The 20336-nt window shown below is 43.5% G+C and overlaps 1 protein-coding gene across 6 annotated transcripts in view; it reads left to right on the top strand.

Moving 5' to 3' along the window:
* Positions 1-20336, top strand: part of KDM2B (lysine demethylase 2B) — a 116424-nt gene that overhangs the window by 6492 nt on the left and 89596 nt on the right. For 4 of the 6 annotated variants that reach the window (XM_027651972.1, XM_027651966.1, XM_027651968.1 and 1 more), the window contains exons 1-4: positions 7-96; positions 1231-1375; positions 4466-4544; positions 10234-10280. In XM_027651972.1, the coding sequence (XP_027507773.1) occupies positions 46-96; positions 1231-1375; positions 4466-4544; positions 10234-10280 (322 nt within the window). In that variant the 5' untranslated portion in view covers positions 7-45. Of the gene's footprint in view, positions 1-6; positions 97-865; positions 1046-1230; positions 1376-4465; positions 4545-10233; positions 10281-20336 lie in introns of those variants that run through there. The other 2 variants (XM_027651967.1, XM_027651969.1) reach the window with 2 other exon arrangements.

Genomic DNA, 20336 nt, shown 5'->3' with positions numbered 1-20336 from the left:
CATTTGGGCCAAAAATGCAGGACAGGAACTGTTGACAAATAAGTGATGAAACTCTCAAAAAAAATGGAGGCAAAGAAAGACTCTGGAAGAAGATTGGTGTGTAGCTGGCTTCGGTCTCTTTCCTATTCGTGCCTTTTAATTGATTTTGCTTAATTGTTTGCAAAGGGAGCAATGCATGCGGGACGTAGGCAGCGGAGCGACTTAGTTTGCAAGCGCGCGGCTGAGGCAGCGGGGAAGGGGCGGAATGGAACCGAGGGAAGGGCAGGGTGGGACGATCACGGATTATTATTATTTTTTTTTCCGGTGGGTGCGGGTTTGTGCTGATCCACCGCGCGTGTCCGCGGGGCTGTGCGGGGCGGGAGAGCTGCCGGGACGGGGGGGCAGAGCCGCCGGCGGCAGCCGGTGCACCGGGGTCCCCCCGCTCCAGCGGGGACCTACCTTGTGCGCGGCCGGTCCCCGCCGCCTCCAGCCGCGGCTCCGCGCCCGCCGCAGCTTCCCCGGGGCAGCGGCACCGGCCTCGGCCGGGCCTACCCCGCCATCCCCCGCATTGCACTCGCTGCAGTCCCTCGCCCGCGGACCCCCGCGCTCCCGGCGCTGTCGGGCGTGCGGGGCGGCGGGGGGGGGGGAGCGGGCGGGGGCTGCGCATCCATCGCGGCGTTACATAAAGCGATCTGGTTTTTAAATCGCCGCTTCCGGTGTGACTATGGAAACACTCGGATTATGTAAATACCGAAACCTGGATGCTGGGCATCGTCAGATACGATGATTCGCCCCCCTTCCCTTCCCCGGGGAATTAGCTTGTGCTCACGTGCAAAAATAATAATCATAATAAAAATGATCCGGTTGCTAACGAGCGTTGGCCGCCGTTCACGGTTTTTTACGGGATTGCAAAACGCATCGGTGCTATAGCTTGTGAATTGTCGGCGAGTTACGTGTCCCCCGCTCGCCTTTCAGCGCCAGCCCCTGCTCAGCAGCCCAACTTTGAGTTTTCCTGCAGCCAAGCACCTGTTATTCCTGCCGAGTTCCGTGTCACGAGATGGAAAAGGTTGTGCATGCAGCTGTGTTGGAGCTTGTTTGGGTTCAGGTTTTGTTCAGTTTGTGTCTTGCCATCTTAATTATTTCCCCCGGAATGCGTTTATCAAACCGTTTTGCACGATCCGTGCGCTTTCCTCGCTTTTTTTCTTTTCCGGACAATGTGTTTTATTTGGGGTTTCTGTATGTGTTTTCTAGCGCTGCATCGGCCGGAGGCGGTACGATGAGAACGAGGACCTCTCGGACGTGGAGGAAATTGTGAGCATCAGGAGTTTCAATTTGGAAGAGAAATTAAAGAGTAAAATGTACCACGGGGATTTCGTGCACGCCATGGACGGCAAAGGTAACTCAGCCGGGCCGGGGCCGCGCTCGCCGCCAGCTCCACGTGCAGCTCCGCGCCGGCTTCGGATTTCGCGCCCGTGCCCCTGCCCGGGGATCCGGTGACGCCGCCGGCCCGAGGGGAAGCACGGGGAGGCTGCTGTGCGGGGCCCTGCAGCCCGTCCCCCCCGCACCCGGAGAGCGGCTTTAGCCCCGCCGCGGTGCCGGGATGAGCGCGGTGATCCATGGCAGCTCCCCCCGCCCTGCCCCGCCACCGTGACCCCAGCGCACCACCGGGATGTTCAGGAATTAGGTCCTGGCACGGGAGAGGCCGAAACCCCAGCCCCCACTTAGCCGGAGGTGATTCCTGCTCCCCCTCCGCCCCCTCTTGAATCCGGGACCCCTTTTGCGAAAGGGTGCGACTGATGAGCCTGTTGGCCAGGCTCGGAGACTTTACAGTCAATAACTTCTTTGTGAGCCTATCATATATTAAATTACAGCGCTGCCCTCCCCAAAGTGACTTGCTTTGCTGAGGTGACTTGAATTCCGGAGCGGTAAGCAGAGCCAGACAGCCCAGCTCTGCCGCACGGCTCCCTGGCAGGAAGGAGAACGGGAGAGGTTTGCCCGGGAATCAAACAGGCCCGGGGGGTTGCAGGTCACCTTTATTTACCGCTGCACTGTTGACACGGATCCCCATCCCAGATGGCTATCACTGAAACTCGGCCGGACTGAGGACGCCTGTCTGAGCTGCCTTTCTCTGAGGAAAGAGAAGTTTTGGCTGTAATCCTCCTGAAATTGCTCTGAGTGCGGAGCCACTAATTGAGTTTAGAAAATTTCCTTTTCTCCCCTAGGCTTAGTTTTCCATGAGCATTTTGAGCTCCTTTTAGAAAAGTTGATACGGTGAAGAAATTAAATACCTATCTTACTTAGGAAGGTATTTGTTTAGGAGATAAGCTCAACCCTGACCTGCCTCTTCCTCTAAACAAAACACAAACACCTATTTTTTAGCTGGTAAATGTTAATTAATTTTCCAGAAAATGATTGCACTCTCCCCTCAGCTTCCAAACAGTCCAGCGGTTGCCATTGCTCCATGCTAAGGATAATACAATCCACAGCTTCCCTGGCTTGGCAGCTCCAAAATCTTTGAGCAGCTTTCTCCTTTCTAGGGAACTTGAAAATAAATGAGTGTCTTTTGTTATTTTGTTGTGGTCTGTGTCGGCTTTGTTCAACCCCACAAGGGATTTAAATGCTTTGTTGGGGCATTATGAAGAAAAGATCTGCCTTCCTATTTGCTCTGGTTTCATTTTTACTATTGGTTTAATTTTTTTTCTTTATAAATCCAAGAGCTGAATTGAATCTGGGCAGAACAATGACAGGGGTTGGTAAGAACAAAAAAGTCAGTTTGTATGAACACATGGAATTAGTTGAGCAATATATTTATTTATTTTTATTTCCCATGTCCTTGTTTTTATTTTTAATGATAACTCTTCTTGCAGTGGTGTGATGTTTGGCTTGAATGCAGTTTGTCATAGCTACTAGTCAGCAAGGCTATACAGCTGCCTCTGCTTCTTCCTCCCATATTACTCCTGATGTTTGTTGACTTTCTGACTTGGGTCAGTGTCCATAAAAAATCTGTGGTTTATTTATTTGCTTACCTTAAGCCCTTAGTTTTAATGGGAATGCCTATGGGAAAGGAAGACTTCTCTAGTACAGAAATATTTACTTGGTAACCTTAGTTAAATGGAGTATTCATTACACTTATTTTGAGACTAGCAGCAATAAAGTGTCTGTTATTTTAATGTTTCTGTAAATGGATAATTACAGTGCTCTGATTTGGTAACTCTAAGTAGGAACATTATATCCCTACTTGTCATAATTACTAACTGAATACAGCAAAGAAAAAGTTGTACAAATAGAGGGAAGTACATGTGCAGGCGTGGGAGCTTGGCCTCAGGGTCCCCTTTTACCTTCAGTGTGGAGAAAGATCAGGGATACAAGCTTGGGCTGAGGTGCTCCTGCTCTCCCAGGATCATGGATGGACATTGCTGGATGAATCCTGGAGTTAAATTGCTCCTGTGTACCCGAATATAATGCAGGAGGGTCACTGGGTTTGGCAGTGCAGTGCATTTTGTAGTGCTGAAGAGTCAAGCAATATTTTCCATGTTAAGGCAGCGTATGGACATTCTATAAAAGTCATTTTTTCCTGTAAAAAAGGGGGAATAGCGGAGCCATAGAAACAGTACATGGCTGCTGTAGGAATTCCTCTGCTCTCTGTGGCAGAAGGCTCCAAATAGTGTGGGGGGTTTTGTAGGCACAGCTCACCCAAATCGCTGCCTTGTAACTTCCTCTCTAATCCCCAAATCACTGCTATTGTACCAGACAGTGCATAGAGAAACCCCCAGGAAAGGCCAGTCCTGCATAATCCTCAGAGTGAAGCAACAAGGTGATGCTGGCCAGGGTTAATGTGACAAATTTATGTTTGATTTTCAGTTTGATTGTGTGTTATCCTGTGACTTCCTGACTTCCCACAAAAACTGTTCATTTTTCACAGATTTACTAAGTGCCAGGAGCTGTATAAATTTTCTGTCAGCTCCTAAAGTTACATTTCTGATTAATTAAAAGTTTATCTGTTGAAATTAGAAAAGAAATTATGTTTTCACAGAATCAAGGCTTTCTGTTAGAACCAGATAATGCTCACAAAAAAAATGTGTAGAAATGTATAGCTGAAAATATCTAAACTTACACTTTAAACTACACATTTGCCCCAAAAGTACTAGACTGATTCGCAGTAAATTAATCAGGATTATCTTTTAACTGTTAATTCGGTATTTCATTACAGCCTGGGTGTTTCAGCCCAGACCTTAATTGACAAACTGACTGGATTCTATTTTATGTGCATCAGTGAACAGGAAAAATAGGGAGCAGCTGGGAGAGCATTGTCTGTCAGTGGGTTTCCGGTTTAGACTAAAATATGCATTCTCTTTCTGTTTCTCTTTAGGTGATAGTGGAGTTCTTTGGTGAGAAAAGGGAAATGAGGAGCGTTTGAGAAAATGTAACCTGAGGTGCCAATGCCATTGTGATTGATTTGGGACATTTTTTTAATTCGTTTTCACAGATTTTACTTTTGAGTATGTGCAAAGAGAAGCTCTCCGAGTTCCCCTCATCTTCAGAAATAAGGATGGACTGGGAATTAAGTAAGTTACAAGCAAATCTTGATGATTAATAAATGCTTTTATAAAATAACCATTATGCTTTCCACTTGTATCTGATATTTCTTTTGATGATCTCAAAATGGATTGCAATTAGTCTGACTGTCAGCACCCTTGAGAAGAGGAATGATTATTTTCCGCTTATAAACAAGCAGATAATGAGGTCTATAAAAGTTAAGTGCATCCAGTGTGGTACTGCACAAGCAAAAATAAGTCAGCAATGAAAGTTAGGAATATAATCCAAAGGTTTCTGCACCCAATCCATGCTGTAATGACAGAACAAACTCCCTTCAATTTTTGACCTCTCAAGTGTTCTCTGCATTACAGGTGGAATGTCTAATGATGCCTGCCATTTTCCATTATAATCATGGCTCTTCAGAATGTTTCAGCTTTGTAAATATTTAATGATGTCTGGTTAAATGTGGGATTACTGGAGTCTTTTTGCGGTTGCATTTTGTTAATATCCAGTTATAAAGGATTTGGTATTTTAATAAGAGAACCCTGCAAGTTTGTTTGTGAAAGTGACAGTGTCTAAGAGAGAAATATTAAAAGGATAAACTTTATCAGCAACATAATCCATAGTTTAGATAAATGTTTCTCGATACTTCTGGAAATTAGGACTGTGTAACTGATTATAGCTGAAAGACAGAAAAATAATTTTTTGAAAGCATCATTACTTTGCTCAGTTTCAGCTGGAACACCTCACAGTTTAGGGGACCGAGAGGTCCCAATTACTAATTAAAAAGAATCAAGACACCCCAACATAATTTAAAGAGAGAAAGAGAAGAAACAGTGTTTGGGGTATTTGACAACCACATGTCCCTTAACTATCAGAGCAAACAGGAGCTGCTGTGATGGCTCTGATGACAAAGTAAAATAGTTTTATATGTTGAACTGTGAACAAGAGGTGCTTAGTGGGCTCTCTGTGTATGCATTGGTTTTTAACTGCTGCTCCTAAAGGGCAAGTCATAAAATCTTGAAGAATTCTTCCTGAAGAAATCAGGAGCCAGAGGTGTTACTGCACCTTCCCAGCAGCCACATCCTCCTGTGTGTGAGGAAGTTCATCTGAAATTCCTCACAGCTCAAGAAGGAAACTGGGGAGATGTTTCAGCTCCTGCTGTGCCAATGGTACCAGTTCAGCTTGTGCTCCAGCAGGGGAGAAGTGTGGAGGTGAGAGCTCATCCCAGACACAAACATTCCTGGGCTTCAGATCCACAGCTGCAAATGGACGACTGTTATCCGGGATGGAAAACCAGTATCCCAGCCTGTGTCAGTGCTTCCTGTGGCCACCTGTACCCACAGTGATGCCTCCAGACCTCAGGCTGCCTGATGTGCTGCCCAAGATCCTTCCCAAAGATGCCTTGTTTCTCCGTGTCCTGACCACTGGATGTCACATCCCTTTCTTCTTGATGCTCGTGATTCAGGATTCTATAATGAGGCAATTTCAATGAGACATTTCAACACTCAAATCTCAGCTCACACATCATCGTTGGCTTCCTTGTTGGTCCTGTGCCCAAAATCAGGAGAGCTGCCACTTGGCACTTCCCTGCACTTTGGGTTGGCTGTGTGCTTTCACTGGAGACTCCTGGTGGAATGCTGCCTGTGGAGAGGGCTCTTTGGTCTCTCTTGGTCCAGGGGTTTAGAGACTCCTCAAGGAACAGGATCATGTAAAGAGGAACCTGGATTTTGTGTCATGTGTTGCCTTGTTTTTCTTCAAGACGGGTAACCACACCTCGAAGAGACCTTTGAAAATCAGGTGCCTTGCTTTGTCAGCGTTATCAAAGCAGCCAAATTAACAGCAGTTTTGGAACATATATTGGAAGTGAAGAAGTAGCAGGACCGAGTGCTGCATGCCTTTGTCTTCAGTTGGAGTTGTGCAGCTCTGGCAGTTGGGGTGCTGCATCTTCTGAGTTCTGAACTGGATTGGGAAGAGGTGGAAGAGTTTTGGAGTCACTTACCTGCTGCTCTGTCACACACCCACACTTTGGACAGTGAAGGAAAAATATGTTTGCTGTGATGAGTTTAAAATAGTCTCAGCAGTCAGGCTTGACCAGCCAGCTTTTCAGATCCCCACCAACTGCTGAAATCACTTAATAACTCTAATACCATCCTGACATCTCTCCTCCTTCCCAGGGCTGTTTCCCTTTCTCCCTTTTGTGAACCATCCACACACACATCATGTGCAATTTCTTTCTCTAGATGGAATTCATGGTCAGAGAAGAGCTTTTTTTTCTTTTGAGGATATTTTTGCTGAATTAGTGTGCTAAGAAAAATAAGAGCAAGTTATCTGATACATGAGTTTTGGATGGTTTTTGCATGGAATCAGTTGAATTCTCCATTTCACAGTTAGTTGGGTGAATTGTTTTTACATTTCCATTCTCTGCTGAATCACTGAATACTGACTGCTTTGGGGGATTAAGTACTAGAATTTGTAGATCAATAATCTCTTATAGGACACTCAACATTCCTGTATTTTTTATTTAAATGAGCATGACTTATTAATTTGAAATGATGTTGTAAAGGAATTGCACACACTTGGGCATAAGTGCCAGTACAGTGAGAGAAGGTTGGAAACACAGTTTATGTGTATTTTAAATGACAGAAGTGAAATGCATGAGCAAACTTTCCTATTTGGCACTCTGCAGATAACGTGATTTAATTTTATTTACATTTCCAGTTCTTATATGTATCTATCAAAAGTTGCTGGCGTGCAATGCATGAGGTTTGGGGATGTGTAGATACCAAAATGCTGTGTGCACTGTACTCCAGCAAGATGGAAATAGGATTGGCAGCTGCCTAACTGATCCAAAATGGGAGGAACCTTCAGTGTCTGGGTCGTTCCTGGCACCACTGTCTCTTGTCCTGAGCAGGCTCTGTGCATCATGATGTAGTAGACTATGTGATCCACACATGTGTAGGGTGACTTTTGAGATACAGTGGTCTACAAAATATATGATGTAAGATGATTTTTTGAATAACTGCTGATACATGCTTCCACTTGTGCTTGCTGCTAAGCAGTCAGCTTGCATGCCTGTGCCTGGCAGATGCACAACACAGAGCTGAACAGTTTGGTTACTGTGCTTGGAGGAACTCTGAAATGGCAAGGAATGGGAGGAATGAGGAAAAATCATTAAAATAAAACTTTGAAAATTGCTTTCCTCTGTGTCTCTGACCATCATGAGCCACTACTCCTATGGCTGGAAGCAGGAAAGCCCACCTGTGATCTCTCAGCAGAATGGAAGCTGTTTTTCTTGGAGGGCTGTTTGACTGTTTCCAGGATTGTAACTGGGAGAGGGAATGCTGTTTGGAGAGATGTTGTCTCTTATCTGAGCAATGGTCATCTTGCATTGTAATGTGGTTAATCACATACCTGTGCTGGCCAGAGCTCATCCTCATTAGCTTTTGAATAGATTCTCTAGCACATCTTTAAAGTTTCCTAAAAGGCACCCAGTGCACACTGAGGTGTTTGCATTTCTTTTCCCTTTAAGGCAGTGGGGACCTGACTTGTGTATTACAGACTGCTGAAAACCTCAAATGTAGTCAGTCGTATTTTGGAGTTCAGTCACCCCACTATACCATTATTCACTTATTTTTTATGATATTTGAAATCTTTAGAAGCATTCGTAGTGGTTTTACACAGGATGCATTGTCTGAAAATTGCATGAGAGCAACGAAAAAAATACTTCTGGGCTGTTCTTGCATTGTTGCTGTTCTGGGTTTACATGCAGAAAAACAAACCAACCAACACTGAGTGAGTGGTATAGGACTGGTGACATCCAAGAAAACAATATTGGGTTTTTTTGCTATCCTAGTGCTGTAGCAAACCAGCCCTGATTGTATAAGAGGGAGTGTATAGGATTGTACAGGAGTTGTGTGGTGGGGCTGGAGCTGAGGAAATACAGTCACCTAAGGCAGCAGAATGGGTTGGAGTTAAAGCTGGACCTCCCGAGGCAACCCAACTACAAAATGGGTTCTTGTGCTTGAAACCTGCTGTTTTCAAGCCTGAAATTATTCTCTCTGTGTTCTCCTTCTTTATTGTGTCACACGACCCGAGATTGCAGAGAAAAACCCCCAAGGATTTGCCAGGTGTACTCTCCAAAGAGCCAAACATGCAGTTCCATTGCCAGGGAGGGTTGTGTTCTTCCAGTCTGAGTAATGTTTATTGTCAGCTACTGCTGCAGCTCTTAAAAAGGCTGGAATTGCTCGTATCCATCTGGGTTAGGATTGTTCTCTATCTTGGTGGTTGATCTTTATTTTGATTTATAGAAATGTGAAAAGATTGCCCATCTAATTGTTCTACATTTCTGACACCAAATACAGCTAAGCTGTGCATTTGCAGACAAACCTGGCATGTTCTTGTTGCCCACAAATAGTTCCTCCTTCCCCTACTTCTGACTTTCTAGTGCTTGGAAAAAAAGATGAGCTCTGAGTGAACCCTGAAGGTCAGGAGATTCAGGCTGTTTCATTCCGCAGAGGGAGTGAATTCCAAAGCTGTGGGGCCCTCACAGCTAAATGCAAAGATGTGAGGGTTGGCAGAGAACTAACAAAAGATATTGTCCAGCCTCTGCATCCCACCAGAGAAAGGTGATAAGGGTAAAAGAAAGTGGACAAGCAGAATTTGGCAAGTAGTTCTCAAGATACATGCATGCCAACAAATGCATTTTTTAACTGGATCATTCTGATTTCTAACTAAATTGTGTCAGAAGTCCAGAATCAAGTTGTTTATCTTCGACCTGGGGCAGTACAAGAGGGGCAGAGCACTGAGCTGGCAGGTCCCACTGGGCTGTTTTTCATTCCAATTCCTTAGTCAGCTTTTGTGCAATGTGAAATGTGAAATATTGTCAGTAAGATGAAGTCAATCAGCTTTAAAACCCCACTACTGTTTTTGTTTTCTTTTTCTATCCAGTCTACGTGCTACAGAATTTTACTCTCTCCTTTATACATAAAACTTGCTCACTTGCTGTACCAGGCTACTGTCTAATTGCATTAAACCCTAAAACGTTGCCTGTGTCAGGAGTGATCCTATAAATGCATCGACATCCCAGAACCAATTATGCTACCATTTAATTTAGCTCTGAATTAGCCCAAATTGAATTGAACAATTTTCCAACCCACCAAATAACAGCCAGGTTGTCTTCTGCCAGACAAGGAGGTTGGATTAGTCAGTAAAACAAAGAGGCTTTAATTAATCATTTTTTAATATTTTATTTCCAAGCAATGAATCCAACATGTGATGTGTGACTTTGAACAGATTGTTTTACTGCTCTGTCCCTCAGTTTGGCAAGTGTGATAATGTCCACCTTGGGGAATACACAGGAGGCACCACCAGTTGCAAACCCCCAGGAGTTGCTTAGAACAAGCTACAAAGGTCTAGGATTTTATTGAAATCACCCCCAACCCCTTCCCTCCCACTCTAGTGCTGATAAGAAGTGCTCGAAAAGACACCTTTTCTTCCATTGTGAATAGAGAAACTGTTGTACACTTGCCAAGGCAAAGATGTCATGTGTGTCTTTAGAATTTGCACTGTCCACACTCCAGAGAGGCCTTGCTTGATTCCACCTCCTGCACTAGGGACAAAGAGCACTATACATTTATTTCTCTTTTATTATGGTAACCAAAGTGTACCCATACTTATCTTGACAGTATTTAACGTTGCTTTCTTTGCTAATTACAGAATGCCTGACCCGGATTTCACTGTCAGAGATGTGAAGCTATTAGTGGGTAAGTTATTTTGAATGCCCTGGATTAGCTCTATACAGAACAGAATTGCTTTGAAATACTTGTCCAGTTGTGTTTGTAGACATTTGTGGTAACTCTCAGAATCTGGGAGAAGGCAATGGAGAGGCAATTTGTAAATTAAAAAGGCTGGGAGAACCCTAATTAGTAGTTGTGCTGACCGGACTCCGATCTCATGCTGGATAATTGGCCATTTGGAAGGGAGAGAATGCTTTTGCCCTTAACAGGTGTTCTGCACACACTTTTGTGATCCTGGAAAGCAGCAGCTCTATTGATCGAGTTCCTATTTTTTTTTTTTTTAATCTGTTGTGGAGCATCTGTTTGTGAAAGGTGTGATTGGAGCCGTATCACCTCTTGCCTGTGCTCTCCCCACAGTATTTATCAGTGTCAGGCCAGGTCAGTGCTTTGAGGGAAGGTTGTGAAGAGAGGCTGAGCACAAACCCTTGCAAACTGCCTGGCTTTTGATAAGACACAAACCAGAGAAGTGGTGACTGTCATCATCAAATGTTTCCTAGCAATCTTTGCAAAGTAAATGTTTTTTAACTCTAAGAAAAGCTACATTTTGAGTAGGAGATTATACAGTGTGTTTCTTTGAAATCTGCTTTTATTGCAGATGGGTGTGTTATTTATTGTTATCTGAAATTGTTACTGAATAGTGATCTCCATGGAACAAGCTGGGTGTTGGTTGTGTTGGCTGCAGTCCTTCATGAAGCCTTTCAACTGCATTCCTGCTAGTTAGAATTTACTGGGTTTATTTACCTGTATTGTGACAGGAATTAATCTTTTAAATTAGCTCAAATGCTGCATTCTGAAAGGCCAATTTTTAAAGAAATGATTCCTTGAGTTTAATGATCAATAGGAAAATCAAGTCTGGAAAAGATGTAGCTAAGAAAAACAAAGGAGAGGAACTCGTGCCTCATTTCTGCTCACTTGAGGTTATCAGTGAGAGAAGGGGTTATCTCTGATAACCTTCCTTCACAAACAGAACTCAGCAATGTTGTTTAATTTATGACCATTTATAAATTCAGGAAAAAAGCCCCAAATGTCTGACAGAAAATGTTAGGGAAGTGGTGTGGGAAGTGATATTTGGGAACATTTCTCTTGGTCAATCTGAGTATTTGAAGTCCTAAATGTTATGGATTTCCTAAATACCTGCCTGTGACATTTGTGGGTACAGAATCTCTCTCTTTGCTGCAGAGGAGCCTCGTGTAGAAACCTTGTAATCACCTGGACCTGTTTGCAGTTTTCTGTGAATTTGTTCCATGGCTGATAAACTCCATTTCTGTCTCTGAAGCTGAAGCTGAGGGTCTGACGTTGAGATGTTTTGGAACAGCGTAGTGTTGCATAACAACATTGTTTTTCCTGTATAACAGTCAAAGTGTGGGAGTTGCATTTCCTCAAGATTGATGTCCTTTGAAGTATTAGGGGGTGGAGATTCCTGTGTACATGGTGAGCAAAGCGGGAGGATATTTATAAATAAAATCACCTTTATGAAACAATGGAGCAGAAATAACATTTGTAATTAACCTGGAGATTAAATTTAATGTAAAAGTGTGCAGTTCCTCACAGCTGGACCTGCAATCCCTGGATGTGCTCTTGGCCAGATACCACATCATGGGTCTTTTTTTATCATGTTTGGGCAAACTCCCTTTGGAGTCATTGTACTGAGCCTGTAACGTGGTGGTCAAGAACATTGTCACCTGCTCTTTTTGTAATACAGTTGATGACTTTTGGCACCATAGGTGGAAAATCTGATTCAAAAGATCTAAAATATTTGGGAAATGGCCTGTAAGTTCTACTGAAAAATCACAGGTTTTATGGCAAATTGATTTTGTGGCTGTGGAATTTGTGCTGGATGGAACAGCCTCACTGACACTGAGAGCATATGGGGGCAGTTCCTGTCTCCAGGCCAGGTTTCTAAATTATCTACTAATGACCTCAGGAAACACCAGTGAGCAATTTTTCTATTGCATATCATTGCTGATAATTTTTTTCTAGTTTTAGGTTAACACATATGTTACACTCACAGTCTGATGCTCAAATAAAGCAGATGAAAGGTCTTGATTTATTAATATCTCCTTTCACTGGAGATGTTAATATGTCATTGTCCCTGCATTTTTTTAGCAGACCCCTCTGATATCCTGAACATCCAGGTTTGTGTTTCTACATGTGGTATTTTCAAAACTTATTCAATCCCTTGCTGAACCTGGGAGGGGAAGGATGTTTGGGAATGTGAAATGGAGTGATCATAACTCTGCATCTGATTGTGCGTGGGAGTCAACAGAGAGAGAACATGGCTTGAAAAATGTTGTGTTCTCTCTAAACTTGTTGGGTTTTTAAGTGCTCATCATAGTAGTGTGCTGGTGCTATATAAGCCTATCATTTGTTCTCTTTTCTCCTCTGAATCAGGAGAAACACATTAGTTACAGAACACTTTAAAGATGTGATGCTGGGTTTTTCCAAAGCACATAAATTCCATGGGAAGTTACTGAGCCTTTGGTCTCTGAAATCTTACTTTCTATTTCTAAGGTGACTGTTGTAGCACCTCCAGAGTGGAATACCTGTAAGTCACAGGGAAGTAACAACAAGCTTTTAAATCTCCCTTTGAAAACTCGGGTCTGTGGCAATAATAAGGAGCAAAAAAAGAGATGAGTTTTTTGGTCGTTGTTTGTATTTACTTGAGCTTAGGTGTCTCTTCTTTAGTGTTTTGTCAGACTACCAAAGAAACGTTGCCCTTGCTTTATGGAATTTTTTGGTTTTCCTTATTTAAAAAATGCAGCTACCAGCTGTAATTCAGTGGGTGATGTTCATGACCTCCTGTTTCTGATTGCACCTTAGTGTGCCCAACTGTGCACCCATGTGTGTATGAAACACTCTTCCCTACAGCAGCTTTAGACCCATCCCTTTAAACTGCACAGTTGGGATAATGGTTATAACCAGACTCCACCTCCACACAAACGATATCCTGGATGCTCTTTAAAACCTGAGACGATGGATTAATTTCAGCAATTGGAAATTGTCTGATCTCTGAACTGGCTGTGAGCCAAGAATACAAATGGAGAAGTGGAGAGGAATTCCTGGCCTGCTTAAGAACTTGAGACAACTCTTGAAAGAAGTAAAACTCTGTTGTAATTTAATAACTCTTAAGCTTTCTCATTTCCTTGTTTAAGGTAGATTTGACTGCCAGCTCTGAAGGGCAGAATGTCACTGTCATCTCTTCATAAGCTGATTTAAAATTTGATTGAGGGTCGTTGGCCCTCTTAAAGTGTCCTTAAACATCTGCCACATCTGCAGTAAAAGTTTGGTAAGTGTTATTTCTGCAGAGGTGTCATACCTGTGTGAATGTTTTGTGCCCATTGCTCTGCAGAACAAGTGAAGTAACTTGCCCAGGGCTGAGCAAGCAGAAAAGTGACTGCCTTGCTCAGCAGGCTGCTGCCAGCCAGGGCTCCCGTGGCCCCTGTGCATCATCTCCAGCCTTTGCCACACCTGAATTCAAGGACCAAATGCAATCATTTGCTTCAGTCTTTGATGTCAGAAAGCCAAAGCTTCCATTTTGTCATTTGTTTGATTTTTGTCTTTATATTATCCTTCATGGACATCACACAATCTGAAGACATAGCAGCAGTACTACATTGAGTAGTTTTGGGAGCTGTGAACCAAGTAAAGGAGAAACAGAGGGAGCACACATGGATGTGTGCCTCAGTCTGGCAGTCTGAGCTCCTTTTTCTTTCTTTGATTACTTCTTTTATTGGATTTTTTTTTTAGTAGTTTGCTTGGGTTGGCACTGATTGAATTTAGAAGCACATCTGTTTTTTGTGGCATCTGCAGTGCCTGTGACTGGCCTGCACTGCCTTTGTCTCTCTGGGTTGTCACAACCTGCCCAGTGCAGTCCCTGCACAAGCACAGTGTCTCTCTCTGAACAGTAATGGCCAGTTTGCATGTATTTGCTTTTATTTTTAATTTTTAGCTGACCTCTCTCCAATTTGCTTGCAACGGACTGCCAGTCTATGGCTATTGACCAGTTTTTGCACTCATACCCAAATAAACGAAATAAACCACTAAACAAATCCAAGTGGTGCTGCTGGTCTGTGATGTGCATCACCTCCTCCCTCTCTGGGCTGGTGTAGCTTTGTGTGCCAGGGTAGGTATTTATTGTACATCCCCACAGTGGAGCTTCCAACCCCAGCGAGTGGCAAAAGGGGAGATTTCAAACATGCTGAGGATTGTAAGAAAGAAAAGAGACTTTGGGTTATTGTGATCCCTGGGCTGAAGAGGTTAAAGTTGTGACCACGGCGGTCACTTCTGTAGGATCAGCAGCATTGTCCTATGGAATTCACCGTGCCCAGCCAGGCATTGTATCAGTGGGAACAGTGCAAGTACAGGACTTAGACTATTCATGAGGTGGTCTAACAACTGACATCAACTCACTGACTGATTTTATTTAACCAACTCACTAAGGGTTTATTTATAGAATTCAAAAAATAAGTGTAGGAGCAGCGAGGAATATATCATCTGTCATGGAATTTGCCATTATAATCTGTTGCTGCAGACTGGACTGGGCCATGATGCTTACTTGGGTAGGAAATGATTGGTTCCCTTCATTTAGTTGCTGTGTTCACAAACTGTGTTGAAAGGCTTTGGTGTTTCTTGTACAAAGAATCCAAGTAAAGTTGAAAGCAGCAAAGCTTTTAATTGTGCTAAAATGTGTGTACTGAGGTATGGAAATAAAAAGCAAACACGACCAAGCTCCAGTAACTCTTGCAGAGAGCAATCTTTATCTGGCCCAAGAAGATGATGCACAAGATGGGACCCAATAGATCATTTCGATATTTGATTTCTGTGATTCTGTCAAATCTTTAAAGACCTGGCAGCAGGCTTTGATCTCCAAGACAAAGGGTGAAAGGAAAACCCAGGCTCTACATATCCCGTTGCTTTCTTCAGTGGGAGTAGCTGAGGAGATACCTGATTATTGCTGGGGTTTACCTTCTTGTTAGAAACACCAAAAGAACACGAGCTGAGCCAGAAATTTCAGTTGCAAATTGAGTGTTTAAAGAAATACTTGTGAAGGTCTGTGCCTCAACCATGAGTTTATAATCATGGTGTCAGTGGAGAAAGATAATAGAATAAATTACATAATTAAATCCCAGACATTTTCAAGGGAAAAGTCCTATAAATAGTGGGGGTTGGCCCTGCAAGTGCAGGTCAGCCTTCCCTCATGCTGCTGACAAGTTCTGGAGGAGATGCTGTGTGTGCTCTTACACATCTGCTCATGCTTTATTCACTAAGTGAATAAGTGATTAAGGACTTCATCATAGTGCACTGAAGAGAACAACTGAACTTCCTTTAACAGCAGTGGATGAAATCAGAGCTGCAGAGGAGTATTTCCCTGGCTGCTCAGGTTTTTTCACAGGGGAGAGCCCTTAGGAAGCTTTGTGAAGTTTGGTAGCACAACATTTTGCTCAGTCCAGGAGCAGCAGCAATTCTGCCATGTAACAGTGCACAGTAAACAGTGTAACCTTCTTTTCCCATATGGAAACCAGGCTGAAAGGAGAAATGATCTGCCCAGGTGCTACAGACAGAATCTGGGGAGTCTCAGCCTCTAGTTTTCCTGTAAAGTGTAAATGGTGCAGTGAACGTGGTGAGCTGTGGCCTCTTCTGTGCAGGGGCTGCAGTGGGGAGGAACAAGTTCCCTGCCTGGTTAATGTAAGGCTGATGTAAATAATTTAAATTCACTTGGGACAGAAAGGATTACTGCTCATCAAGGGTACCTAACAGCCATTAAGCTGTGTGGGGCTCTGCATCTTTCATCCAGCCATTTTTGTTCTGTTAAATACATACAGTGTTGTAGTGCCCAGGAATTCGAGCTAAAATGAGACTAAATGTGCCAGGTACTCCACAGAAATGCAAGAACCACCCTAAACCATGCTTCTGGAAGTAGGTGATATTGAAAGGGGGATAGAAAGAGATGCAAACATTGTAGGTAATGATTAGTCTGGGTTTATAAAATGTGTTTTATATATCTGTTAAAAGCTGTACACACATTTATAGATGAATACATATATATAGATGTATAAAGTTCATTCACTACTGAATCAAGAATCATAAGTGTTGTCTCCAAGGAAGAGAAAATCGTGGTGGTGGTGACTGCAGGTCAGATGGTTAAAGGCAGGAGGGAGGGCAGAGACCGTGTAAAACACTCCTTTTACATTAGCATACATTTCTTCTGGTGTGCCAGCACAACGGTCCCCGAGCTGGCTGTGCAAATGTTCAGCTTTTTGTTAGTAGCTACTCAAAACCTCTGAAAGCAAAGCAGAGAAGTGTCCCTGAGTAGCTGCTTTCTAGCGATTTTTTTGGTTCATTCCTCCTGCGTGTTTGCTGCCCCTCTCAAATTGATCTGTTCTGAAAATTGTATCATGGTTGAATTCACATCCAACTACAAAGCAAGTCGAGAGGCTCGTAGTGTGGTCTGTGGGCAAGTAGGGGAAATTTTGTCTTAATCAATGTACAGTTCTCCATCCTGTGAAAGAAAATTAGCCATGTAGATACAAAAGAAGGACAAAGCAGCCACACACTGCAGCTCAGAATACTTTCCATCATTTCTGCTGAATAGGGACCCAGTGTTGCTTTTTCTATAGAGCAACGCTCCATTTGTTTCAAGGAAGTTGTGAAATTGGAGAAGGAGAGGAGTTAGGAGGGAGGCTCATTAGAGAGGCTCTGTTGTAAGGAGCACTTCCCAAAATTAAAGTGGCTGCTCAAAGGAAGTGCAAAAGTCTGCCCCCAGACTTGCATGTAAGTCTTGATTAAGATGTATGGTCCTCCCCCGGAGTGGGGATTTGTCCTGTGAATGGCAGTGCCACGTTGGGAAGAGCAGAAGAGCTGAGTCAGGAGTCATTAAGCTGCTGAGTCTCCAGGAGTCCTGTGTGGAGGGATAAGGAGGAATCAGGGAGGGCTCTGCTCTGTTCCTAGTGCCCAAATAATGCATTTTACAAGACACAGTGGACCAGGCTCTTCTAGGGGAGAGGAGTCATCACTGACTTGGGAGGGGAGTCACTTGGATGAAATATTTCCATTCCTTGTAAGACTTCTGCTCTTATTTCTCATGGGGGTTTTGTGGCCTATGGTGTGACCTGTGCCTGGCCTGCTTTTTGGGTTCTGCTTTTGCTCCCTGGGTTCTGCTTTTTTCCTTTTCGTGTAAATGGGACGGTTGGAATATTAACCAAAACTGAGTTAATGAAACATCCTCATTGTTCTCGTGGTTGGGAAGGCCAATGTCTGTGTGGTTTCATAAGAAACAACTTGTGAACATGTTCTTCAGCCTGTGAGGATTCAGACTGAGGACCCTGCAGGTCACCCCCTAAATTCATCAAGGGACTCAGATCCACAGGAGATCCATCTCTCCAATAGCTGAGAGGAGCAGGGCATCCAGGAGCACTTGGAAAGCAGGAGATAAGGGTGACTCCTTGCAGGAGGAGGCTGAACTTGGATGTTCCTCACAAGGACTGTAAAATAATTGCATGCCACTGCTATTCCCATTGATCTGAGGATACAAGTCCCAAACCTGTGCTTTAAGGGAGCTGAGTTTGTACCTGCCTACAGACTTTTTCAAAGGGACAAATGGAGAGTCAGAAAGCAGTGTATGTATGTCAGGGCCCAGTGATTTGTCTCAGATGTTAGACAGCAAGATGTGTCTGAGATCCAGTCCATGAAAATAGATTGTTCCTCCATCATATTGTTTTGTGACTAAAACTTGTTTTAAAAACTCCCACTATTTTTTAAAAACACTTTGTTTTTAAAATCAAGTTCCAAATGTCCTCACAGTCAATGCTGTTGGGACTGTCAACGTGCTTCATGCTCTGAATTGGGAAATCTGCTAAGCCAGACCTCGACTAAAATCAACAAACAAATATTACCACTGAAAACAATAAATTTCCCAGTGCCCGTAAGGTCAGATGGAGTCAAACCAATGGTCTGTCAGCAGAGGAGTTCATATGTACTGTTGGTGTGGGCTGGCCAGACTTCTAGCTGCTGCATTTATTTTCAAATTTGAGTACTACAAAGAGGAAGCATCTGAAAAATAAAATAAAATATGCTGATTTATTGAAGTGACCGCAATTCTGTCCAGCAGGTTCCTCTTTCCCAAGTGCAGCACTGAAGATTTATTGGCTCATCCTTTTGTCTTTGTCCTTTCTTCCTTTCTTTTCCCTTGAGCGACCTCTCCTGTTTTCCTGTATCCCTGTCTCCTTGATGAGGCTGCTCTACTGTACAGAACTCATTTTACTCCCTAATCCCATAGTAGCTTGTGAGGCAGTACAGATAAATCCTTCCAGACTTGAGCAAGTGCTATTAGGATATTCGTGCCGATCACGAACCAATAATGATAGAGAGGTGAACACCCTTTGCTTTAAGCAGGACCAGTAGGACTTGACAGGTGTGTTTTTGTTTGGTTATCATGGGATCTGTCCCTTCTTCGTGGGACACCAGCAGTCCTGTCAGTCAGTCAGACAATGTAATGTCATTTCTGATCTGCTCCACATTTGCTCAGGGCTCGGAAGAATTACAAAGCTGCACTGGGTTCTCTCCTGGGCAGAATTAAAATTAGTAACTAGACTTCAGGGTTTCTGAATGGATTTTTTTCAAGTGAAGGTTCCATTAGTGATTTTTCTCCAGTCTGAGGGCTCTGCCTAATTTGTTGAAAATTGAAGCTGTTTGTAGCAGCTCTGGAGGAACCCTCTGGGACATTGGCATCCACCGGTGTTGAGGTGGAGCAGTGCACGTTAAAGTGGAAATCTCTTGTCTAATCAAGTGGTGTATTGCAGACTTTCAGAAGATGTTGCTTCATTTAACACTCACCGAGTTTGTGCCTCTTAATAGCTGATTGTGTAAGAAGATAAGCTCCAGTCTGTGATAGCAGAAGGGAGCTGGGGCTGTGGTTGGTGTCACCGTGGGATTTCCCACAGCGCTGGTGCTGCTGCACATCCTTCCCCTGAAGTTTGTGGAACTGTGCTGGGAAGAGGCAGGGAGCTGACCCTGCTTAAAAAATTATTTAAGCCTCATCAGTTTCTTGAGTATTGGTGAACAGTTTGTATCATGAAACCAGGACCTGGGGCAGACGGAGGTTAAAACTTACCCAGTGTTCCTGAGAGACTGGAAATAGAAACTTCTCCCTCTAATTCCAGTTCTGGGCTCTGGTGCCAGACCATCTTTTTGTCATCTAAACTAGCATTTGGTTTTTGCTGTTGCTGCCTATTACGTGCCCAGGGATAGTGTCTCTGTTCCCTGTGCTGCCCATTGCATCCAACAACTTGCTTTTTTTGCCATATCAATTAAGCAAGTCTAAACTGGTGTCCTGCTCCTTCTCTTCCTTCTCTCTCCACTTCTGGGATTGCTCTCCCATCCCCTGCCTTTGTGCTGGCAATGAGGTGGTTCAGAAAGTTGAACTGGCACAAAACTCATCCTCCCTCACAGAGAGGGGGAGTAATATATATATATATTTATTATTTTTATATTTCTTTAATGTTTAGCTCTCAGCACTAACCAATGCTGGGCTAAACCGTGATGGATGTAACCTTCCATCTCTGTCATGAGTTTCCACTGGGGCTCTGTGCATCAGAAGTGCCTGGTGAGTGAGCCTTGAGCCATGATTAGGGCTTCTGTGCAATGAAGGTATTTGATGCTCCCTCTTCATGCTTTTTTTTTGCTCTTAGAAGTAAAAATGAAATATTATAACACTTGCTTGCCTATGTTTAGCACGTCCGCTGACTTGCCATTTTGGAAGTAGAACCAGTTCTATTTTTAGAGGTCAGCTTCCTGTTTGAGCTCTCTTTAGGTTTGTCCTTTGCCTAACACAGTCAAACTCTTTAAAAAGGTCTTAGTTAAACTGGGACAGTTTTGCTAAAAACAGTCATGTTCATGTCCGGATATAAACAGCAATAAACCCGCTTTGAATGAACATTACAATGAAAATACAACCTCAAAAGAACGTGTTTCCATGATGTCAGAACATGAAAGTGAGTTTGAACTGACGTGTTATTTGATCATGAG

Source organism: Corapipo altera, unplaced genomic scaffold (genome assembly GCF_003945725.1).
Source record: "Corapipo altera isolate COAL_440 unplaced genomic scaffold, ASM394572v1 67, whole genome shotgun sequence".
Classification (NCBI taxonomy): Eukaryota; Metazoa; Chordata; class Aves; order Passeriformes; family Pipridae; genus Corapipo; species Corapipo altera.
The sequence above is the reverse complement of the archived record's forward strand: the minus strand, read 5'-3'. Positions and strand labels throughout refer to the sequence as shown.